General features: G+C 40.7%; 1 protein-coding gene across 1 annotated transcript in view; it reads left to right on the top strand.

The window, feature by feature from the left end:
- SLC9A9 (solute carrier family 9 member A9) overlaps positions 1–26,543 on the top strand; it is a 670,517-nt gene that overhangs the window by 437,522 nt on the left and 206,452 nt on the right. The window contains exon 12 of the mRNA XM_023739363.1: positions 4,104–4,257. Within this exon, the coding sequence (XP_023595131.1) occupies positions 4,104–4,257 (154 nt within the window). The remainder of the gene's footprint in view (positions 1–4,103; positions 4,258–26,543) is intronic.

A 26,543-nucleotide genomic window follows, 5' to 3' on the forward strand; every position in this document is an offset into this window, starting at 1 on the left:
AAATGATCACTTTCTATCTCCGATCTTGTGCATTGATTAAACACTGCTAGGAGCTTTACCTTGACCTGTAACTTCTCTCCTCAGGTACTGAAGTCTGTTGCAAGACTGTTTCCTTGAGTCTCATTCCCTAATAAGACTACTTGTATTTCCTGGAGAGAACATTATTAAAATATTCCCCAGTATGAAGGGTTATTACTGTCCCCACTTTCTTGTCCCAAGCTGGGTCTGAATGCAGGAGCACCTCTGGTGGGGGATACGTTTCTTCCTGAGTATGGCCATCTCAAGTGTTCAGAATTTCTCATGTGGAAGAACTTTTTTATTAGTATCTACTTCAAATGTTATCTTCTATATCTTCAGGCCATTTCCTTGTCTACATGGAGATTTAGAATAATTTCCTTCCTCCATTACATTTTTGTCCTTGAAGGTATTTTATATCAGAGTGCACGTTCTTCTCTCTTTCTGAGGCTTCCTTGTTTCAGGCAAAATGTATTAAGTGTCTGTAGTCTAATCCTCTGGCTCTCCTGTCATGCCACTTGTCTCTTGTATATTCTCAGTGTGGAGATAAGAAAGGAACATTGTGTTCTAAGTTGGGAACCTAGGGATGGAAACCAAGACCATTGCCGTTTTCCTTATCCTACCCTGTATCCAATTTTTTAAATTCCTTTAATGTGTGAATAAAGATTTTGAAATTTAGAAACCTAGATGCTACCGAAACCAAAAACTCATTGCTGTCAAGCCGATTCCAACTGATAGCAACCCTGTAGGACAGAGTAGAACTGTCCCATAGGGTTTCCAAGGAGCAGCTGGTAGATTTGAACTGCCAACCTTTTGGTTAGCAGCTGAGCTCTTAACCACTGAGCCACCAGGGCTCCCTAGATACTACAGTATATATAAAATTAGGCCATTGAAATTTTATGCACATGATTTAAACATCCCTATAAAAATGAGCAAATCAATACCTCTGTGACTTACACTTGCTGTCATTATAAATGTTTATTTGCCCTGTTACATGATACAACGGGGACCATAAATGTCTTGTAAGTCTTGGGTTACCTGAGAGAACCCTGTCATTTTAACTCTCTTACTTTACTACCTGTGCTTTTATTTACCTTTTTTCAAAGCCGACACGTCTATTTTTATTAATGTCATCTTACTTTGGTTTTAAGTTTTAGCATTTTTTTTAAAATATATCATCTATATTTAATATGGATTCATAAAAATTCACTTAGCATATTGTTATTAAAGAAGAAAAGATAAAACAACACAAAAGCAGATTTTCAGGGGTTAATTTATAGACTTTTAAAAAGATTACATCCTCATTCTGGAGTAGTTTTTAAATGTTATTTAATTATTTATTAATTTTTGATGGTCAATAGGCTTGGTTTTCCTTGTTGTCTAACACATTGAATTTTAAAAAGTAATTGTTCCCAGAGAGATTTGTTTGTAGATATAAACAAGATTATTCTAAAATTTTATGGAAAGGCAAAGAAACTGTAGTAGCTAAAACAAATTTAAAGGGAAAAATAAAGTAAAAGGAATTGCTGTACTCATTGTTAAGGTGCAGGACCAGACAGCACTTCATTCTGTTGTGCGTGGAGTCACCATAAGCCAGAGGTCAGCTCGACGCAGCTAACAACACCAGCAACATGTAGTTACAGCGAACAAGACAATGTGGTATTAGTGGAAGAATAGACACAGAGGTCAGTGGAAATAAACAGAGAACCCAGAAATAGACCGACTCAAGTATGCCCAACTGACTTTTGCCAAAGGTGCAAAAACAATTCAGTGGAGCAATTGAACATCCATAAATCAAAAAAAGAAAAAAAAAGAACCTCAACCTAAGCCTTATACCTTGTGCAAAAATTAACTCAAAATGATCATGACTTATATGTAAAATATAAAACTATGAAACCCTTTTAAAAACATAAGAGAAAATCTTCAGCAGTTTGGGCTAAGTAAAGTGTTCTTAGACTTGACACTATGTGGTGCAGTGAATTACTATTATATGGCCCTTCTAGCCATGGTCGTATAACTCCCACAAAATGATTGGGTGGGACTATGCAAATAAGGTGCTTGTGGCCCACTAAGTGGATTGGACAGTTTTGCTAATGCAAGTAAGGTACATGGAATGCTTTCAGGGGTAAGACCATGCAAATAAGGTGCAAGGAACCCTAGCAGAGGATTAGTCAGTTTTGCCATCCCACTAGGCTTAAAGGGAGCCAATCCCAGAGGTTGGAGGGGGGAACCTCACTACCATCAAGACAAAGAGCCAGGAGTGGAGTGCATCCTTTGAACCCAGGATCCCTGTGTGAGAACCTCCTAGACCTAGGAGACAGAGACAGCTGTAACACTGGAGACAGTGTGAGACTGCAGTGGCATGGGACTGGCAGGCTAGGCTTGCTGACCCATGGAGTGAGAGAGCCGAGTGGCTTCAGGTACGAGGCTTGCTGGCAAAGTGGGGTGCCTTCGGGAACTTACTGGTGAGCTAAAGAGCTTTGTAACACTTACCCGAGCAGGGCAGAGGCCATACTAAGGGCTTAGAGAGAGGCCTGCCTGTGGGCATGACCAATAAGAAGCTGTCCTGATGAAAGAACTGTATCCTGAGTCTTTCCCACTACTTCCAAGTTGATCCTGATCCTAAATCGTAACCTGTTACTTCCCTAATAAACCCCATAATCATGAATATGGTCTGTGAGTTCTCTGTGGCCATTACAATGAGTTATTGAACCCAGTAGAGAAGTAGAGAGTGCCATGGGAGGGATGGCTGGTGTCAGAATCTGTAAAAAGGTTGGAGAGTGGAGGTATGTTTGACCTTCACCTCACAAGAAACATCAGCCTTGGGCTGACACTGCTAATCTTGATTCTCATCTGTCCTCTGCATGAAGTTAGAGGACCTCGGATGCCACGCCATTTTTATACTCCAAAAGTACAGTCCATAAAAGGAAAAATTGATCAACTGGACTTCATCAAGATTAAAAACTTGCTCTGCAAAAGACCCTCTTAAGAAGATGAAAAGACAAGCTACAAAGTGGGATAATATATTTGCTTTATGTGTATCTGACAAAGGACTAATATCTAGAATATATAAAGGATTCTCAAAACTCAACAACCAAAAACGCAATAATCCAATTAAAAAATGAGAAAAACACATTAAGAGCCATTTCACTGAAGAGGGTATACAGATTGCAGATAAGCACGTGAAAAGATGTTCCACAACTTTAACCATTAGAGAAATACACCTTAAAACCATACACCTATCAGAATGACTAAAATAAAGAATAATAATAATAACAACACCAAATGCTGGAGAAGATGCAGAGAAACTGAATCATTCATACATTTCTGGTGGGAATGTAAAATGGTAACAGTCTCTCTGGAAAAGAGTTTCACAATACCTTTAAAAATTAAATATGCAGGTACCTACAACCCAGAAATTGCACTCCTGGGCATTTATCTCAGAGAAATGAAAACTTATGCTCACACAAAAACCTATATGCAAGTGTTGTTTTCAGCAGTTCTATTCATAACAGTGAAAAACTGGATACAACTCAGATGTGGCACATCCATACCATGGAATACTACTCAGCAAGAGAAAGGAACAAATTGTTGATACGTGCAACAACTGGATGAATTGTCAGAGAACTACGTTGAGTGGAAAAAGCCAATTCCAAAAGGTTATATACTGTACGATTCCATTTATATAACGTTCTTGAAATGACAAAATTATAGAAATGAAGAACAAATTATTGCTTGCCAGGCGGTGGGGACAGGAGGGAAGTGCGTGTGGCTATAAATGGGAAATGAGGAATCCTTGTGACGAAGGAAATGCTCTGTATCTTGACTGTATCAATGCCAGTATCTTGGTTATGATATTGCATTGTAGTTTAGCAAGATGTTATCATTGGAGGAAACTGGGGAAAGGCTACACAGGATCTCTCTGTATCATTTCTTACGACTGTGTGTCAATCTACAATTATCTCAAAATTCAAAATTTAATGATAAAAAGTAATTTTGTTAGCAAATTGTAAAGAGAAATCCAATTAGATAATGAGAAATGTAAAAATGCAAGATGTTGATTTTTTCTTATGGTTTTTCTCTGCAAGGTTTGCGAGGAGCGATAGCGTTTGCTTTGGCGATTCGGGACACAGACTCTCAGCCCAAACAAATGATGTTCACCACGACGCTGCTCATCGTTTTCTTCACTGTCTGGGTGTTCGGAGGAGGAACGACACCCATGCTAGCTTGGCTTCAGATCAGGTCGGTGGCACTATCTAACAAAGGAAATCATTACCAGGAACGGTTGTGCTGTTCAATTTCTGATATTGCTGACTTAAACAAGTGTACAATGGCAGGCTTGTACACGAACTTTCCGCGGGGTGCAGCTGACCTTCACTCGCAAGGTGAAACTGATTACATATCGCCAACCGAATTGATTTTTCCAAGGGTCCTAGCAATCCCAGGATGATGTCTGTTTACAGTACATCAGTATAAATGAATTTGCTTATCTATTAATTCTTCAACTACATTTATTGAGTGCCATGTAATATCCTATGCAGTTGACAGCAATGAGTAAGACACGAGTCTTGTCCTAATGATATTCACAGTCTGGTAGGATTTATACAGAGAAAGCTGTAATGCCAAGGAGAAAGGAAAGGCCGAGTGCAGCCAAAGAGAATCTATTATCCAGCGAGGAGCTACTTCTCTAGAGTGTTCAGTGGTTTGTAAATTCTTGTGGTAAGATAGGACTCATATTTTGCTTTGATTTTGACTTTGTGTGGGTCTGTGTGTGTGTGTGTTCTATTTGGTTTTGTTATTAATTCTCCACAGCACTTAGAATAGAACTAGGGATGCAGGAAAAGCTTAAAAATATTTGATCAGTGAATGATCGGCCATATGTTCAGCCAGAGGGAGGCTGTAGACACAAATTAGACATTTTCTCACAGGAAAGGGGCTCAAGACATCAGTCAAAGAGCCTCTGATAAACAGTGCCTGGAAGATCATTGCTGGAAACCTGAAGTAGCAGGTAGCAGACAATTTGACTAGAATGGATACCTTGTACCAATGGTGAAAATCGGTAAAATTGTTTAAAAACATCATTGTCTTTATTTAAGTGTTTCTTTGACCAGGATCCTCATTTTCATATCCCAGAATGCAACAATGCTTTAAGTAAATCGTATTTTGTTTCCCAAGTACATAACGTGTTGATGATCACACAGTCCCTTCCTGGTGCTTGCCCATTCTCTGTAAGGCAGATGTATACCCATGACATCTGACAGAAAAAAAAAAATCTATCTGACTGGAAAAGGTCTTCCAAGAAGATTCTTATAGACAAACACTGTGTTATTCCAGCACCTAGTATAGTGCCTGGCACCTGGGAGGCATTGAATGAGTCATTGCTGCATGAAGGAAGAAATGAGTATAATCACAAATGGTAACTGTGTTTGTTAAGCACTTGCTGATGATTTTCTATCTGTTCCACAAGGAGAAAGCAGAAGCAGGACTCACAAGTTTAATATAAGAAAGCTCGTGCTTAGACCTGGCCAAGTGGCTATGTATTAAATCAAATTCAAGAGAAAAAGGAGCTCTTGAAGTACTGTGAATATTGCTAAACACATAAAAGAGCTTCGACCAAAGGTGAATGAAGTGTTTTGAAATGCTTGCTGAATCATTTTCTGGGCATATAAATGTGACCTGCAATTCCTTTCACAGTGGTACTTACCTGTAGGCCCCTATGGATGAGTACACATATTGCATTAGACTCCATAGTGCTGAGTCCCCTGTGAACTCTTAGTAAGATAGTGGTGTGTTCAGGCTTCTGGAAAATAAAATTCACTAGGAGGATCCATGCTTGGAACAATTAGAAAGCACAGCTAGAGGACAACGATTCTCACAAGATAAAATACTGAATATTCTATCAGGTGAACTAAAATACCCAGAACTTGAAAGTAGTGATGTCCACAGTTTGCTTAAAGTAATTCAAATATAACTTGTTTTCCACTGTTGTCATTCTTTACCTTGAAGAGGTTCTCCTCAAGTCAGTAACATATTTTATCCTAACATGTTTACCTAACTCTTCTGTAAGTGTTTTCTAAAGACATCCATCGGCTTCAAATAGGTGTCATAGCTTATGCAGTCTCTTGATACCTGGGTCAGTGGGGTGAGGGGAGTATGATAGTGGGGCTTTAGACAGGTTAGGACAATAATCCAGGTTATAGGACAGGGCCTAATAAGGAGGGATATTAATGCCAACCATAGTGTCCAGGGGTGGGGTACCTGGAGGTCAGCCTACAGGCCAGTGTTAATATGGCCTGCTGGGTGGGCACAGTATGGGGTTGTCCCATCATGGAGATGCCACAGTGGAAATTAGCTCCAAATGGCTCTGCTGATTGAACGCCAAACTTGACAACTAGCCAGGAGGGGACAGTATTAAAGGCAGGATTACTGTATATTTAGAGCCCTGATGGCCCAGTAGTTAAGGGCTACGGCTGCTAACCAAAAGGCTGGCAGTTCGAATCCACCAGCGGCTCCTTGGAAACCCTATGGGGTGGCTATGAGTTGAAATCAATTCGACAGCCATGAGTTTGGTTGGGTTTGGTGGTATATTTAGGGAAAAGAGATGACAGGGCCCCAGTCTAGTGGGCAAGCTTGAAATCTCAGGTGAGAACTAGAGCATAAATCTGAAACTAGGGCAGAAGGCCAGTCGTAGAGACCAGACACCCAGTCACGAGGAAACCAGAGGGGAAAAACTGAAGTTCGTAGACATGTGAGTGCACAGGAAGTCAACGCAGGCAGACAGGATACAGGGCAGCAAGACCAGCTTAAGACCAGTGGCTCTCAAACTCTTACGACTATCAAAACCACCTGGAGTTTTGTTAAAACCCAGATTGCTGGGCCCACCCCCAGAATTTCTGATTCAGGAGGTTTGGGGCAGAGCCGGAGAATTTGCATTTCTCTCCATTCCAGGCAATGCTGACACCTCTGGTCCTAGGTTTAAACTTCCTACTCCTTGATGGAGCTGGGGTTAATATTAAATACTGCCAGATTTGGCCAGGCCCAGGCACACCTGAGCCTATAGTTTAAATTCCTTAGCACCTATGTTAGAGGGAGGCAGGGGCTAATTTTAGGAGGAAGAGTAATTGTGTACTGATCGGTGGGAGGAAATAAGACATTACAGAATGGACATAAAAGAACAGGACCATGAGTTAGTGTGTGTACAAACACACACACACACACACACACACACACACACGTATGCCATAAACTATACCATAGTGATACCATCATTCCCTCTACTCTCCTACCATGGTTTATAATGTTATCAAAGAAATCCTCAGTTCCATTATAGTGTTTAAACTCATAGTTGCCCATCATTTAGACTATATTTAGCAAGGGCTTTGCTTGTTTATGAAGCAACATCTGATTAACCAATTGTCATGTCAGACTCTTTCCAAAAAATACCAGTATGTAAGTAAATTGGAGCTTTAATAAAATGACGCAAATGGGAAAACCCAAGGGGCAGGAATGCAAATGTGACACCAAATGAACCCAAACACCCTTGCTTGGTGCATGATTTGTTTATATACTTTACATCACCTTCTCTCCTTGATTTCTTTTTAAAATTCTGCATTTTTTTTCCCTTAAATTATTAGACACGCACTTGAGTTGTGTTTTTTTTTTAATCCCTACAAAATTTGCCATTCAGCCACCAAACTACCATGGTAGGATGCAAATGAAGTATTTTATATAGGGTACAAAGTGATAGTATTAATATGAATTGCATTTTGATGGAAATAGTTTTAAAACAGAAATGATCCTGTGCTAAGAGAAACTCAGTTCTCCACACATTACATCCTAAGCACCATTTCGAGTTCTTGCAGAAGCTGGTTTCTTCTCTTTAAATAATAGTAAAACATTCCTTAATGTGGCATTTGAGACAAATGACAGGCCTTCACTTCCTAAAATTATGGAGAAAATAAAAGACTTCAACATTGTTTTCCAGGTTTTCATGCCTAAATCAAGGATGAGATTCCCACCCCAAAGTTGGTCAATTCTGACTCATGGCAACTCCATAGGGTTTCAAGGCTGTAAATCTCTGTGGGAGCAGACTACCACATCTTTCTCCCGGGGAGCTCCTGGTGGTTTTGAACCACCGACCTTTCGGTTAGCAGTTGATTGCTTTAACCACTGCGCCACCAGGGCTCCTTTTATTATTTCTTATGTGCCAGATATTAGATAATAAAATGCAAGTCACATAACTTCCATGTGCCTCAGCCTCTGATCTATAAAATAGAGATGATAATAGTAGGCACCTCCTAGAGTGGGTGAGGTCTGGCCAAGTTGCCCACAGATACACCACTATTGGGCCACAGAGCCTGAACCCAGCCCAGGCAGACTGAGCCCAGAGCCTGCACACCCCAGCAGGGTATTCTCCTGCCGCCCTGAATAAATGACCTTACTCCTGATGCTTGCAATCTTCCTGATTAACAAATCCTCTGGTGAAAAGAAGATGTACTTTTATAACCAAGCCAGGCCTGTTAAAAACAAACACAGGAAATCTTCATCCATCATGGGTGATTGGGCTGACTTGCTCATGCAGCACAGAAGTTCCTCCGTGCAGGTTTTCTCTTCGACCTGGAACAGTTCAAGGTAAACAGGGCCAGCCCTGGCCCAAGGTAGCCAGCTGGAGAAGTTGGTGTTTCTCATTGATAGTCTCCACTTTTGTGCCCTTTGTCACCTTCATGCCCATCTCCCAACTCTATTCGGGATTCCAGCCTGCTTTGGGCCTCTTTCCCAAGTCAACCAAACAAAAATACCACACACACTGGCCTGTGTCCACTGCATAGTGAATAATTTTTTGATAGTGGAGGCATTGCACTATCTAGCAGTTATTCACCCTGCAGTGGACACAGGCCAGTGTGCATGGGTTCTTTAGTGCAGTGCCTCCACTATCATTACTTCAGTTAAATATTTAAATTCTGTTTTGGGTTTATGATCCTTCACCATTTAATACCACCCCAGATTGTGTTCTTTATCATCTATATCCACTGGCTACCAAGTGTTAAATAACAGCTGTCACAGGAATACACACAGAGATAAAGAGGGAACTGTCCTTAGTAATGTTTTTAACCTCAAATGATGGTTGTTGGTAGGTGCCTTCAGGTTCGTTCTGACTCATAATAGAGACCCAATGTACAACAGAACAAAACACTGCCCGGTCCCATGCCATCCTCACAATCATTGCTGTGTTTGAGCTCATTTTTGCAGCCACTGTGTCAGTCCATCTCGTTGAGGGTCTTCTTCTTTTTCACTGACCCTCTACTTTACCAAGCATGATGTCCTTCTCCAGGGACTGGTCCCTCCTGATAACACATCCAAAGTAGGTGAAACAAAGTCTTGCCATCTCCCCTCTGAGGAGCACTCTGGCTGTACTTCTTCCAAGACAGATTTGTTCGTTCTTCTGGCAGCCCGTGGTATATTCAATATTCTTCGTTGACACCATAATTCCAATGCATCAGTTCTTCTTCAGTCATCCTTATTCATTGTCCAGCTTTTGAATGCATATGAGGAAATTGAAAATACCATGGCTTGAATCAAGCACACCGTAGTCCTCAAAGTGACATCTTTGCTTTTCGACATTTTAAACAGGTCTTTTGCAGCAGATTTGCCCAGTGAAATACGTCATTTGATTTCTTGACGGCTATTTCCATGGATGTTGATTGTGGATCCAAGTAAAATGAAATATTTTATCTGTCTATTATGATGTTGCTTATTGGTCCAGTTGTGAGGATTTTTGTGTTCTTTATGTTGAGGTGTAATCCATACTGAAGGCTCTAGTCTTTGGTTTTCATCAATAGGTGCTTCAAGTCCTCTTCACTTTCAGTAAGCTAGGTTGTGTCATCTGCATATCACAGGTTGTAAATGAGTCTTCCTCCAGTCCACCCTGTTCTTCTTCATATAGTCCAGCTTCTTGGATTATTTGCTTATCACACAGATGGAATGAGTACGGTGAAAGGATGCAACCCTGACATACACATATCCTGATTTTAAACCATGCAGTATCCCCTTGTTCTGTTTGAGCCACTGCCTCTTGATCTATGTGCAGGTTCCTCATGAGCACAATTATTGGAACTGGAATTCCCATTCTTTGCAATGTTACCCATAATTTGTTATGATCCACACAGTCAAATGCCTTTGCATAGTCAATAAAACACAGGTAAATATCTTTCTGGTATTCTCTGCTTTCAGCCAATATCCATCTGACATCAGCAATGATATACCTCCTTCCACGTCCTCTTCTGAATCCAGCTTGAATTTCTGGCAGTTCCCTGTTGATGTACTGCTGCAACAGTTTTTGAAAAATCTTCGGCATAATTTTACTTATGACATCTGATATTATGTCATAATATGCATGTGATATTAATGATATTTTTCTATAATTTCCACATTCCGTTGGATCACCTTTCTATGGAATAGGCATAAATATGGATATCTTCCAGTCAGTTGGACAGGTAGCTGCCTTCCAAATTTCTTGGCATAGACGAGGGAGCACGTCCATCATTGCATCTGTTTGTTGAAGCATCTCAATTGGTATTCTGTCAATTCCTGGAGCCTTTTTTGCCATTGCCTTCAGTGCAGCTTAGACCTCTTCCTTCAGTACCATCAGTTCTTAATTATATGCTACCTCCTGAAATGGTTGAAGGTTGACCAATTATTTTTGGTACAGTGATTCTGTGTATTCCTTCCATCTTCTTTTAATGCTTCTTGCATCGTTCAATTTTTTGCCCATAGAATCCTTCAGTATCACAACTTGAGGTTTGAATTTTTTCTTGAGTTCTTTCGGCTTGAATAATGCCAAATGTGTTCTTAAATGATAGCACAGTGAAATACACCCACCTACCTACAGATTTCCTTCATTACCGAGGTGAGGAAATGTTGATTCAGTATAATGGAGCAATACACATAATTAAGTTCCTTCAATATCTAACTGCTTTCTTTTTAGTTTCCTTTCTAGCATCTAAGTCTCATGCGTGCTTAACAGTTTGCTTCATCAGTATATTAATGAAGCAAATAAGCACACATACTGGAGTTAGACTGTGCGGGTCCCAACCCTGCTCCCTCTCTTACTGTAGGAGCAATACTTTAAGCCTCTCCATGCCTCAATTTTCTTATCTGTAAAAGTAGGTTAATAAAAATACTTACCTCTCCAGATTGTTATAAGGATTAAGTGCTGCATATGTAACTGTGAACTTAGGGCTCACAGTAAGTGCTCAGCAAATATTCCTATAACAATACCCAAAAGGCCACCTATAAACCTTTTCTTATCCAAATACTTTTCTACTACCTAAGGCATACAGACACACACACACACACACACACACACACACACACACACACACACACACACAGTATTATTAATTAATTGTATTTGTGACAACACAGCTTATGTGGAAAATAGAAAGAAATCGTCTCTGGGTAGCTTAGTTCATTTTGTGTAGTAACTAGATTCATCAATTTTACAGGCAGCTCCTATTTCTGCCTTCCAAATGATAAACATTTTAAAGAAGTATGTTCACAAAAAGCATTATACTTATCCAACAGCTCAGAAAGATTCTTTCTTGAGCATACTTCTATTTCCATTTTCTTCTCAAGATGATAATCTTTGCTTACCAACTTTTCAGATATATAGTTTGCACCATTTTGTCAATTCATATCAGTGTTATTATTTTGTGTTGATTTTGTATTAATTTGTATATTTTGTATCAATGGACAGAAATTAGAAATACGCTCTGTCATGGAGCATGGAAAACCAATTTACTGATTTGCATGTAGAATTACACTTTATATTCCCTATCCTCAGTCCCCATTTAAAATTATGTTCTATTTTCTTAGGTTGTTCTAAATTTGTTTCATTAATCCAAATACTATTGCTCAAATCTGTCTAGTTTGACATATAGAAACACTAGAGATATTGGATAACTGTCGTAACCTACTGCTGACATAAGAATATCTTAGGTATATAACAAATGTTATGAAATACCAGTTCCTAAATTTTCTTCCAGTGCCATCTGGGTTGTTTAATATATGCTTTCTTCCTATGTACAGAATCTTCCCTGTTCCAGAGATAACAGTTTTTATCTCCACAATTGCCAGCTAGCCTCCACTAGGCATGTTCTTATTTATCTTCTCTGAACATGCTCTTGAGAACATCAATATCAATAAGCTTCACACATCTATTAAGTGTACCAAACAATGGATGTTCTGCTCTATTGAAGAGAATTTATTAGACTGTTATCATAAAATACAATACAATACAGGTGCCTTACTTTAAGTAATAGATGTACCTTTAGGTAGCAGAAGTCTGAAAAACAAGTGATTTTAAATGCAATTGGTGGTACTTGTTATTTCGTAGGCTATGGAGGGGTTGGCCAAGAGGGAGTGATCATACTCTACCCTATCTCTCTCACTGAATGCAGCAAAAAGCCCTGGAAAGAATGATGGAGCAGTTATATGAGGACTCTGAAAAGCAGAGCTCAGTACTGCTAACCAGCAATGAATTTCTCTTTTTCCTCCTCTGGAGTCTCTTGGCCTGAATTCAAAGGCAATTCAACAACCAGAATTATGCATCAACAAAGACAGAAAGAGCTCCAAGAGAAATTCTCTGTTTCTGGTACAAGGAACAGAAAAGTGTACCCCTCTGGTGCAGTGGTTCAGCGTCGGGCTGCTAACCAATAGGTTGGCAGTTCGAATCCAGCAGCCGCTCCTTGGAAACCCTATGGGGCAGTTCTGTTCTGTCCTGTGGGGTCACTATGAGTCAGAATTGACTCAATGACAATGGGTTTTATGGGTCAGAAGAGTGGGGCAGATTCCTAGTTTGTTTTTGCAGCCGCTGTCCTTGATTTCTTCACCCTCTCCCATCCCAACCCCAGGCAGTCCTGATGCAGGAGCTAGGTAGACACCGACAATTCCGATCACAGAAACAGTGGTCCTAAGAGCATGGGGGAATTCTCCTTGCGTTTTTTCCTCTCTTAATCTGCTCACTACTAGTCCTTGGAAACAGATGCCATTGTGGGAAATATGTAGTCAGGTGGGGAAACTAAAATCCTGGCTTTTTAGCCAGAAGACCAGCTAAGGGGCCTTGAGGAGCCAGAAAGTGTTAGAGAGTCCATGGAGAGGAGGGAGCTCGTTACCTAGTTTTATCCATTGTTAATAATTTGCCCATTTTGCTTTTTCACCTTTCTCTCTATGTGCATGTATATATCTATATAGGAGTGTTTTTTAGTTATTCCTTTATATTTTTGCTGAGCCATTTGAATGTAAGGCCAGATATCATATACTTCTAAATACTGAAGCATCCATCTTCTGAGGATATTTTCTTACATAATCAAAATATCATTATCATACCTAATAAAAAAAAAAAAAACTAACAGTACAGCTAATATAAATACATATTCAAATTTGCCCTGTTATTGTAAATTAAAGAAGCCCTGTTGGCCCAACAGTTAAGTGCGCAGCTGCTAATCGAAAGGTCAGTGGTTTGAACCCACCAGCTGCTCTGAGGGAGAAGGATGTGGCAGTCTGCTTCTGTAAAGATTATAGCATTAGAAACCCTATGGGGTAGTTCTACTCTGTCCTATAGGGTCACTATGACTTGGATTCGAAATGGGATTTTTTTTTTTTTTTTGTAAATAAAGTATTTTATAAATTTTTTAAAATTCAGGATCCAATCCAGGTTACATATTGCATTTGGTTTGGTTTTGTCAGTCTCTTTAATCAATTTCCCCTTCTTGTATTTATCTGTTTTTTTTTTATGACATAGATTTCTAGAAGAAACCGGGTTAGCAGTTTTGTAGACTCTTCCACATCTTGATTTGTTTGTTTCTTCATAGCATCAATTAATGTATTCTTCCCTCTGCCATATTTCCTGTAAACTGGAAATTAGGTCGAGACTTGAGATTCAGGCTGAACATTTTTGGCAGGAATTCTTCGTTGGTGATATTGTGTGCTTAATGATGCGTGTTTCATATCAGCAGGCACATAAGGTCAAGTTTTCCCCGATCAGTGATGCTAGGTTTCATCATGTAGTTACAGTGGTCACCTCCATTGTAAAGCGACATTATTACATAGGTAACTAGTTCTCATCTGTGGGGTGATACTTGGGTACACTGTGTGAATATTGTTTTCAACAAACTTTTCCTTAGTGTTTTTAGCATCTGTTGATGATCCTTCCCTGATTCTATTGTTTACGTTTGGAGTGATTTCAGTTTTTATTTCTCTTTGATAAATAATTTTTTGAGAGTTTCTTAGTTCCCAAAGGATTATAATTTTTGGTCACCTTTTTCTAATTTATTCAATTATGAGAATATAAGCTCTAATAACTCTACTGTTTTTAAAATATAAAATTTTCTTTGTGACCAAGCACACAATTGATTTGGGTTTAAGTTCCACGGACATGAAAAAAAAATGTATATTTGCTATTTTTAAGAAGAAAAGTTCTATATGTGTCTATTACATTGAGTTTCTTAATTATGTTATTCAAATTCTCTACATCTTTACCTATAGTCTTACTAGATGTATTAGATGCTGAAGGAGTTACATTAAAATGTCCCACTATATTTTTAATCAAGGACTCATATTTCTAATGGTTTGTGTGTGTGTGTATATTTAGCTGGTATGTTATATGTGGTATATCATTTAAGAGAATAATGGAATCTTCAAATTTGCTTATAATGGTTATGTAATGTTCTTCTTTCCTTTGATGCTTTTAACTTTAAATTCCACTTCGATGTTAATATTGACATACCTATTTGTCTGGCATGTCTTTCCCATCTCAGAAATAAAACTTAAAATGGTCATATCCTCCTTATATGGTCAGGGCCCTCTTGTATCCTCTAGCCCTGGTGATGTAGAATCCTAAAATGAAGTGAACACAGTATAGAAAAGTCATTTTTATAAGCACTAGGCAGTGGAGACTCACCACCACCCCCCATTTCATTTTGGTTATCAGTGAGCTGTGAGCTGGGATTGCTTGAGGTAGATTTCAGTGTTTTGATCAACATCATTTAATTCCCTGGGCTTCTTAGCTTCTCTTCAGAAAAAAAAGTCTTATTTTTAATCTATTATAATCTTTTACCTGCTGGTATGCATTTTAAACCTTAATGAAACTGTTTAAAAAACATTACAATGTAAAATCCAAAGAGTTGCAATAAAATCCCATTTTGCATCTACCCTGAAGATCAATTCCATAGCCAAAATATGAGATTTTAACTAGAGTTTTAAAAACTAAGCGCTGAATGCTACCACATAGAGTCACATTGAAGAAATTGCTTAAGATGGGGGATTGCACATTAAAGGCAAAATCTGCTTTAATGCAGATTTCATCGTACTCAATATAACTGTTTTGCAAAAACACTAGAGGAATGTTTGGAAAAACATGATCTTTCTCCCCACCCCCTTTTTTTTTTTAAATGGGGAAGGTGTTCCCCTCTTCCCAGTGCTAGATTGGCAGTGTAGAGTGTAACTGGTCAGTAATGAAGCTGCTCCCAGGCTTGGAGGTGATGGCTGAAAAGCATCTCCACCAGGTCATTTCTTGGTGACACTGGGTTATTTCTGTAGGGTTCAATTTGGACATCAGGGATCACTTCATGTCCCCTCAAGCCTTCTCTGTCTTTCTGCTTCTCCTCAGGTATAGACCCCCACTAGGCAGACCATCTTCTTTGTTCAGAAAGCTCCAGCTGAAATGCTGGGGATGGGTGAGGCTGGCCAGCTCAATGTCTGGTCAGCTCCACTCCGATGACCACCCACAGGCCACTCTGGGTGTCCTGTCCTGCCACCTGGAGCTTGGCCCTTCCAGGGCTCTTCCTGGGAGTGACTCCAGGTCAGCTGCTGGCTTTGCCTGCGTGGACTGCAGCTTATCCTGGTCTAGCCTTCAAAATAACCCCACCCGTTTCTTTTTTTTTAAACTCACTGTCACCGTGGATCTATGCCTTTTTATAACACATTTTTCGTCACTTAAATGGGATTCTCGAAGGAAAAGGAGAAAATCGATACGTCAGAAAGAGTAGTCTTAATTCTGTTTTTCATTAACCAATACCAGGCATTTAAGCAAATGTTTAATTTTTAGAGTATAAAATAATGTATGCTTATTACATAATAATTAGAAAATTTAAAATCTACTTAAAAAATAAAATTCATCTGAAGTTCTATTACACAGAGATAATTACTGTTAACATTTTACTGCATTTTTCTAGAGATTTTTTTGGCAATCAAAAATTTTTTTATAAAATTTAGATTTTGTGATATTTTACCTAAACTATAACATGATCACTTTCTAATTTTATTATCCCTTAAAAGTATGTTTTCAAGGACCTAAAGTCATAAAATAATATAAATATAATAAAATCATTTATTTAATTGGGTATTAGAATATATTATTGTTAGCTGCTATCTAGTCAGTCATGGCGACCCAACGCACAATGAAACAAAAAGGCTGCTGGGTCCTGTGCCATCCCCATGATTGGTTGTTCAAACTCTTGTCTGATTGGATCAAACTGTTGTGATCCATAGGATTTTCATGGATTGCTTTTTGGAAGTAGATTACCAGGCCTTCCTAGTTCATCTTATTCTGGAAGCTCTGCTGAAATCTAGTTATCATCATAGCAATGTGCGAGCCTCCACTGGTGGTTGCGCTTGAGGTGCATTAACTGGGAATCAAACCCAGGTCTCCATATGGAAAGTGAGAATTTTACTACCAAGGGGCACTATTACATTAGACTACAATAATTTTAAACTGTTACAAATGAATGATACTGTAATGATTTCATCCATGTATAAAAATATTTGTATCTCTGATTATTTTCAGGATAGATTCCTAAATGGGTATTAGTGAGTCAAAGGGTAGAATATATGTTAGAACTCAAGATTTATTTCCGCTAATTGCTTTCCAGTAAGGCTGAATTAAACACCAGCAAAGTAATCTATTTTTTCCTTGGTGACTTTCTAACATGTTTCTTAGAGTCTAGGGTTATATTGCATATTTCTGAGGATGCCTAAGAATTTTCTATAAATTTGTCCTGACTCCAGAGGTTCATTTCTTCTGAGTCTTCTGGAAAATGTTCCTTTGTCCCCATTCTGTAGAACATTGTCATAAACTCCACAGTGACTTTCTTATCTCTTCTAGTCTTTGAATGTGGAGAAATCGTTCCAGACTAGGTATTTGCCAACAGAAAGTGTGTGTGGATTGCCTCTGGCTCCCCCAATGCCCATCTGGTTGTTCGTCACATTCCTTTCTTGGAGCTATAGCTAGCAAGTCAATTCTCCACATCTATAACCCAGGCAATAGGATCCACAAATATCACTCCATGAAGCTCTGCCCTTCACAGGTAGGATTTTCTGCTGTCCTCACTACTTAGTTTTCAGGCCATCAGAACCCAACTACACTCTACTCCTGGGCATCTCCCCACTCCATCCATGGCCACCATTTTATTAATGAGACATACACCTCCCCCCAGGATGCCATGTGCCATTGCAAATGCCATCTTCTGTTCCCCATCCTTTCCTTAATTCATTCATATTTATTCCACAAATAATTATTGAGCTGCTATCTGTGCCAGCCACTGGATAAAGCATAGAACAGAGGAGACAGAAGTCGCTGCCTTTAGTAGCTGACACTGCACCCCTAACTCCCACCTTCCACTCCTGCCCTACAACTTTCTGATTTTCTGGAAAGTACAGCCTCTGAATATATGAAGGAGCATGAGTTAGAGTTTAAATCAGACTGTCTTATCAGGTAACACTCTTACAGTTTTTTGGTTGACAAAAACACAAGGTCTCTAAACCCGGGCAGATATCATGGCTATGAACAAAGTGGGTTTCTGTTGTCTTGCTGACAGGTAAGACTAGAGATTCCATGAGGTGGCGTAGGGATAGGCCACTGGTTGCTTTTCTCAAAATAACTCCATCAGCCTTATAACTATTGAAGACTCGTATGCCATTCTAACACTAGTGTGTCTGTTATTTTGGTTTTTCAGTGATATTCGAGTGATGTGCCTTTGCTGGGCCTTCAAAACCATTTTAAAAGGAAGTTAGGAGGGAACCACTTACTGGAAATCATTTTAAACAGAAGTCACACAGGACTTTGCAGACCACTACTTGCCCTGCTCCATTTTTTTCAGATAAATTTTGAGGCAGTGTTTTTCAGAGGAAGCATTTTTCTGTTGGGGACAAAAGAAACACAAAATGTATCTCGAGTAAATATATTTTGTAAAACTAATGATGTATAGTATGGATTTGGTTTTTTGTTTTACTTAATATTTCTGCCTCCAATCCTTAACACAAACATTCGGCTAGAATTTTTTTTTTTTTTTTCAGTCACTGAGCCAAATCTTTGGTCTGTGGAGCTCAGTAGGACACCAAGGTGAAATGGAAATCTGGCCTGTGTTTACATCTTCACAATTAATTTCTTGTTGGCTTGGAACTGTTCAGCATGTCCCATAGCTCCTAATGCACACTCTAAAAATAAGTAACAATATCATAATTTTGGTTTCCACCAAGTATATTTGCAATAGGTGGGGATGTGTGGGGAGGTAAGGAAGTAGTTTCAAGTATGCTACACACATCATATGGACACAGGCAGAATGCTACTGACCATGACTTTCAACATACGTATATCTGGGACTTACTTGGCCACATGCACACCCCTCCCAACATGTAGGCACATGAGTCCATACACATGCTCACATGTACACACACATATACATATTCCTTAGCCATATTGAAGTACACTCATTTCTTCTAAACAGGCCACACCGCCTCGTCAGTACAGGCTTCTCTCTCTGTCAGGACAGCCTGTCCCTCCTCATCTCTGGATGACTCCTATGTCTCTTTCATGTCTCAGAGTAGAAGTCCATCATCTCCTCTGAGAAGCTTTTTTTCACCACCATCACCACCCCTCCATTGGGATAGGTTTTTTTTTTTTCTCCTGTTTTGGGTTCCCACCACCATCCTAATAGATCACACTTACAGGGATAATTCATGGTCTGTTTAAGTGTCTCTCAGGAGCCCTGGTTGCACAGTGGTTAAACGCTCTCCTGCTAACCAGAAGGTTGGCCGTTCGAACCCACTAGCCACTCCATGGAAGAAAGATGTGCAGTCTGCTTCCGTAAAGATTACAGCCTTGGAAACCCTACAGAGCAGTTCTACGCTGTCCTATAGAGTCCCTGTGAGTCAGAATCAACTTGACAGCAATGGGTTTTTCTTTTTGTTTGTCTGTATAGCAACTCTCCACCTTGGAGTATGAGACTCTTGAGGGTAAGGTCTGGGTCTCCTCCCTTTGTCTCCCAGCAACTTGCACAGTGCCTTGCATGATGTAAACATTTAGGACCCTTGGGGTGCTGCTCATCAATTACCCCAAACATCCTTCCTACTTGAAACACTTCCTTTACTTGGCTTCTAGGACCAAAAAAAAACTAAACCCATTGCTGTCGAGTCAATTCTGACTCATAGCGACCCTATAGGACAGAGTCTTCTAGGACACATTCCCCTAATTTTCCTAAGATTTTTCTGGCCACTCCTTTGCCAATGTATGAATCTGCTTTTGCTGCAAGAACAAAGAGCCCTAATACCTCAAATGTTTAATATCTCAAACATACAAAGATGTATTTCTTGTTTATGTTACATAAGGGCTAGGGTTGGGCTACAGATCTGCTTGACTCTGCTGGGCTCTACTTCTCTGCATTTCATCTCTGCTTGACTTGGTTTGGCTACAGGTTGTCTGGGGTTCTAGGCCCTTGGTTTTCACATGATAAGATTCAGGCCATCTGGAACATATTGTTTTCTCATGGCAGAGGGCAGGAACAAGAGTGCTGAAACTCTCAATGCCTCTGAAATCTTCCTCTTAGACATGGCATATACCATGGCTACTCATATCCCATTGTGAATCTCACCTCCCATGAAAAAGGATAGCAGGTAGCTTGTTGAGACCATTGACAAGTCTGATGCATGTTCTCAGGAGGTTTGGGAGTCCAATGGACCACTGCCTTACACATATCTGAGAAACCTAAAGTGTCGGAAGCTGGCTAAAGAAGGCTACAACAGTAGAGTGAGATCCACATTTGGGAAGTTGCCACATTCTCACCAAAGACATATCTAAGGAATGCATTTGCTATTGATTGATGTGTGTGAAGTAGTAGAGAGAATCGGTGTGGAGTTGTCTTAAACCCTACCCAAGAATTTCTGCTGGAGGGGCGAGAAGATCACAACAGAAGAAAGCTGAGAATGCGCAGCCAGATGTTCAGGGGCTGAGGGAGGGATGTATGGAGTACACAGTCCACATCAGAGAACTGCAGATTAGAGAGACCAGGGGTGGATGGACCTCTGAAGAACCCTCAAAAGTGCTCAGCAGAGCCAGCTTCCAACGTCTACCATAGCCAAAGGAAAATAACGCCATAGGCATGCCAGTCAAATAAGATCTTTCTTGCCCACTTATCTCTTCTCCTTCCTGTCCCCTCTAACCTTGGAGAAGCCAAGCTAGCAAATAGGAGTGGGGTAGGGAATAGCCAGGAGGATAAACAGAAAGAAAAAGAGACTGACCACAGCTCCTGCCTCCAGCATCAGGTCCACACTGGTGGAGGGGATTCCCTCTGAATGAAATTCCGTTTCTGTTCTTATTACATGCAGCTGAACATAGTTATTACTGAACTGAGACTATTTCTGTGATCAGAAGTGACCAGAGGACATTTATAAAATAGAATCATAAAAAGTCACGGGACCCAACTCTACAGAGGTGTGGGAGGGGTGTGATAAAGTTGCTTTCTTTTGCACTCTGTGAGCCAAGTTTCTTCCAAGGATTCTAGGTCCCTGCACTGTTCCCTGGACTGGTTGCATCTGTCTGAGCTTTGTAACACTAAGAAGTTGCAGCACAACTATGTGGAAACATGGCACCTTCATTGACATCTTTGACCATGAGAATATGGGAGGCCAGAACTTTAGTTTACAGCTGGCTGGCCTCTCATTTGACCCTGTTTACGTAAAGGAAATCTAGGCATAGGGCCAGTTCAGGACCAAAGAATTTTGCGGCTGGGGGGGTGAGCTTCATTTCCTTTTTCATTTATAAACACAGTTGGAGCTGATTCCAAAGTGTTTTTAGGAAGTCAGTAAAAACATTTAGGCGTAACTACTACTGTTTTATGAAATTTCATCTATTGTTTTGACCTTGCCTTACTTAAATACGGAAATAAAAGCTTGGTGAGGCGGAGGGGGAGTGGAGGGATGTTGTCATTACACCACTTACTTCAAGAGAGGAAACTCCTAGCCAGCCAGCCATTTCCTACTTTATTAAGCCAAGAAATGCAATCAAGTGTGTGACTAAGGGTAACATGACTCAGGTTAAGAACTGGGTCTGTGGAATTTGTTTCTTGGCCAAGAGAATTACAATTCAATTGCTACTAGTGTTAAGTGGAAAATATATACCTTTGCTTTCAGTAGAGCTATTGTTATTTTTAAAGACTTGTTGAGAACATAAGACCAAACTTAAACATGATAGCATGAATTCTAGTTATTGGAAACTAAGAGAACCATTGGGACTATTGCCTTCCATTCCTAGTTCTACCCAGGCTCTGACCTTGGCCATCATGCCTCAGTCCTTCCACTTGAAAGAAAGCCTATTGCTCACTGACACTTAATACCAGGCAAACCAAAAAATGCTCGTGTAGACACAGATGTGACAGGAGTGATCCCTCACCTGTGGATTTATTTGTTTATTCAGATCTTCATTTCTCAAAATGGTACCCTTTGTAGAATCACCTCAGGGTACAAGCAGCACATTAAAACAGTAATTAAAATAGATAAAACATTACAAAACGTCAATTAAAGAAGAAGCAGATGAGGTTACATCTTAAGAAACTATTATGCATAAAACATTTTTGAAAATTCACTTCATCAGTATAGCAGGCACATGTGTGAGTCTTACAGGAGCCTTTGCTGGTCTGAGAAATCATAGATGCAAAACATGCAGTGATGCAAATTACCCAAAATATAGTCTTTTCCACCCTCCCCTCCACCCTTCCTACTCTGTTGTTAACCTATAGGTGTGGTTTGTTTTATACCATGCCTCAGTGTGACTATTTAGCCAGAAAGGGTTACAGAGGAGTCTCTCTTTCCCAGAGACTTTAAATGGAATCCTTAGTCATACTTTACATGGTTCCAATGGCAATTGATCATGCTGAAGTACTGGAAACAATCAAAGGACCGTACACAACTTAAGTAGGGAAATCCTTGTCATTCAGCCCCTTCTCCCACCCTGCAGGGCCCCACAAACTCACACAGCTTCCTTACACAAGACTGTGTCCTCCGCCATCTTGTCCTACATCTAAGCAAGTCTCTGCTAGTCTTTACTAACCTCACCAATCCCCTTTCCCTTTCCAGTGTTAATAAAAGTTACTCGTAACACATGGGTTTGAAAAGTTGGTATTTGCTTGGGTAACAAGGAATCCACAAAAACCAACAATGAGGCAATTGTCCATTTTTTAAAGCATGTGAGACCTTGGTGAGCATTCTGAACTGCGGAGTTGGAAATGCATTCTCTGTTATATTGAAATGGGGGCACATCTCCACTGAGATGCTGCCCTATAACAATATATTGATTCTTTTGCAAGGAGCCCATCTTATTGTTTTTATAAAATTGTCACTCTATGTCCCTTTTGGAGCCTGGTGGCACAGTGCTTAAATGCTCAGCTGCTAACCAAAAGGTCGGCAGTTGGAATCCACCAGCCGCTCCTCGGAAACCCTATAAGGTAGTTCTACTCTATCCTATAGGGTCGTTATGAGTCGGAATTGACTCAGCGGCAATGGGTTGGGTTTGTGGTTGGTTAATGTCCATTGTGGTCTACATTGTACTTCAGGAGTAGAGTTCCATCCTGTAAGCACCTGCCTCTGCAGCCCCCACCACCGTCCCACCTTCTCCCTACTCCCCTAATGCCGAACCACTCAGCGTCCAAACACACCTAACATTTCACACTCCAGTGCTTTTGCATATGTTATTTTTCCTACCTAAAATGACCTTTCTCTTTTGACTAGCAAACGTTTCCATCACAACAAGATTCATAGGGAATGAACTATTCCATGCTCTGTGCCTTGTCCAGGTACTGACTACTCCTTAATGTAATTACCTATTTACTGTTTTGTCCCCTCTGTTAGCCTGTGAACTTGCACAGGGCAGAGATTGTGGCCCATTTGTCTTTGGGATCCCAACAAAGGGTCTGAAGGGAGCACACAGTTGAATGTAGGGGTTAAAGAATATGGGCCTTGGAGTTAGACCTAGGTATGAATCCTAGCTCCACCACTTCCTAGGGGAGTCACCTGAGCCTCAATTTTCTCCTCTGTAAAATGGGATAATATAGTACTTACCTCAGGCATGTGCTTACTTATTCATTCAATAAATGCTTCTTGAGCACCTACTATGTGTCAGATGTTTTTCTAGGCTCTGGGGATACAGCAGAGAGGAGAATAGACAAAGATCCCACTTTTCTGGAGCTTACATTGTAGTAAGAGGGGCAGCTAGGATACAGATAAGTATCTGTGATCTTTTATGTGGTGATCCTAGGTAAACACCAGGATAAAAAGTAAAGTAGGGTGTTATGGATTGAATTGTGACCCCTAAAAATTGTGTGTCAATTTGGCTAATCTACGATTCCCAGTGTTGTGGGATTATACAACATTTTGTCATCTGATGTGATTTTCCTATGTGTTGTAAATCCTATCTCTATGATATTAATGAGGCAGGATTAGAGGCAGTTATGTTAATGAGGCAGGACTCAATCTGCGAGATTAGGTTTTGTCCTAAGCCAATCTCTTTTGAGATATAAAAGAGAGAAGCTAGCAGAGAGACAGGGGGACCTCATACCACCAAGAAACAAGAGCCAGGAGAACAGCGCGTCCTTTGGACCCGGGGTCCCTGCGCTGAGAAGCTCCTTGACCAGGGAGGATTGATGACAAGGACCTTCCCCCAGAGCTGACAGACAGGAAGCCTTCCCCTGGAGCTGCCACCCTGAATTCGGACTGCTAGCCTCCTAGACTGTCAGAGAATAGACTTCTCTTTGTCAAAGCCATCCACTTGTGGTATTTCTCTTACAGCAGCACTAGATGACTAAGACATAGGGTAAGGTGATAATATAGAGGGGGCTCTATTTTAGGAAGGAAAATCTTTTGAAGGAAGTGATTTTGATCAGATACCTGAATGGAGTGTTTCAGTGAAGAAAGTTCTAAGTAGAAGAGCAAAACGGCCTTCAAGGAACACAAGAAAGCCAGTATAATCAGAGTAGAGTGAGAAACGTGCAGAGTTGTCGGAGAGATTGGCAGGGGCTTGACTATGTAGGAGCTTCTTAGTCATGGCAAGGAGTGGGATTTATCATGAGTATATGGAGGATTTTAAGCAAGGGAGAGACAAGTGACCTGATTCAATAAAGTGAGAGATCAATGGATCGGAGGAATAGATGGGAAGGAGGAAAGGAGGGAGGGAGAGAAGAAGGGAGGGAGGAAAGGAGGGAGAAAGGGAGGGAGAGAGGGGAGAAGGGAGGGAGGGAGGGAAGGAAGGAAGGAAGGAAAGGATGGATGAATAGCTGAGTAAGTACAATTTCTGCCTGGGAGGGATTTTAAAGAGCACTTCACATATGGCTAAGCTGAGGGTACAGGGCTGAGGCGGGGAACTCTGAGAGAGGGACTCTACCAGTGTGGAGGCTGGCCATAGAAAAGGCAAAAATCACAAACCCAACCTAGGGCATATGGTACTTCCTTCGTTATAACTCTCTATATTGAAGCATCTTTTGGAAACCATTCTTCTGGAAAAAAAAATGTTTTTAAAGTAAGAATACTGACAGATAAAATGAGCAGTCACAATCTTGGGTTGTCCTAAATGCTTGAGAGATGCATACAAGTACCAGCCAGGGTGCCTTTGTTGAACTCTTGAGTTCTCTATGAAAGCGGAGAAGGCTGATGGCTAATTGGAACTAAAAACAAATTCATTGCCGTCAAGTTGATTCTGACTCATAGCGACCCTATCAGACAAAGCAGAACTGCCCCCATAGGGTTTCCAAGGCTATAAATCTTTACAGAAGCAGACTGGCACTTCTTTCTTATGTAGAGCAGCTGGTGGGTTCGAACCACTGAAAAGTGGCTGTGAATATAAGCTAAGGTATCTGACACAGTAGGAATATCAATTTGTTGCTAAAAATGTTCATTCTGATGTTTTTGTGAGGGTCCCACCTTATTCACAAACATAATTCCCACCTTCCCTGCCATAGCTCCATACTCTTCCTCACCTGGCCTGAAATACCCTTTGGAGCTCCGAAGAGGATCCATTAAACAGATATTTTACCACGGAGTGGAGGAGGGGCTGATAAGAATTGTGAGGGGTTTTAGCTCATTCCATTTCCTCATGGTTGCAGACAAATTTCCAGTCACTGTTTGCCCCTTGGGCAAACTGAAAGTAGGGACCGGAGGAAGTGGGATTTGAGATGGGTGAATCTGGGGAGTGGGGAGGGAGGAGTGGGGAAAGGAAGGATTGAGAAAGATAAAATAAGAGGCTGGAAGAGTGAGAATGTCTATATCAACACAGCAAGATCCTGGAGAAGGGCAGGCAGCCCATCTGAAAGAGTAAGACACAAAAATGAACAAACTTATTGCCCCCACAAAATAGAACTGGTGCAGACTCAGTGAACAGAATTCCCAAGAACCGCACCCAGGTATTTAAATCTACTGTTTTGTGACCAAGCTCTGTAGAATAACAGCCCCCCAACCCCAAGTTATGCCCAGCCTGTTTTAAAACCTCTTCCACATGAACATTTTTAAACAGCTTCCATTTTCCTAGCAAAGCTCCTTTGGGGGATGCACTATTCGAGTGTTTCTCCCACAAAGCCCTCTGTGATCACTCTGGAATTTCACATCAAAGAGAGGATCACTATGCTCAGTGAAGACCTGACATGGGGGAGCAAAGCTAGCTCATTTCACTGGTAGCTTCGTGTACCCAATGTAGTGTGTTCCCACTGTGCCACAATAAACAATAGAAAGGGACCTCACAGAATTCCAGCAGCATTAGTATAGTGGCTATTAAAGAAATCATTAGAATACCTTAAAGGACCTTTCTGTTTCCTACAGGAAACATGAAATTGCTGTGTTTTCAGAGATTGCAAAATCCTTAGGTGAGTCTCCCCTGCCAGGGAAAGTGGCAACAGAAGTCCAGTACATCGGCTTGCTTTCCCCTTGCTTCCTGACCCGGTCACTCCATCCTAACGGCCCCTCTGCTCTGTAAGCACAGTTTGAAGGTGGCATAGTGAGCATGAAGACAGTGCAACTCCCTTTGGCTAATTCTGCTGCGTGGAGAGGCCCACACTGACTGGGGCAGACTAAATTTGGCACCAGAGTTGCCTCTGAACTCTTGCACCCATATAACGGTTGTGGGCTTAATTTTATAGCCCAGATATAGGCGCCAGAGCTTTAGAAGGGTCATCGCTGCTCCTGGCATGACTGGCTTTGCTTTATCCTCGTGGCCACAC

This window comes from Trichechus manatus, unplaced genomic scaffold (assembly GCF_000243295.1).
Source record: "Trichechus manatus latirostris isolate Lorelei unplaced genomic scaffold, TriManLat1.0 scaffold00132, whole genome shotgun sequence".
Lineage (NCBI taxonomy): Eukaryota > Metazoa > Chordata > Mammalia > Sirenia > Trichechidae > Trichechus > Trichechus manatus.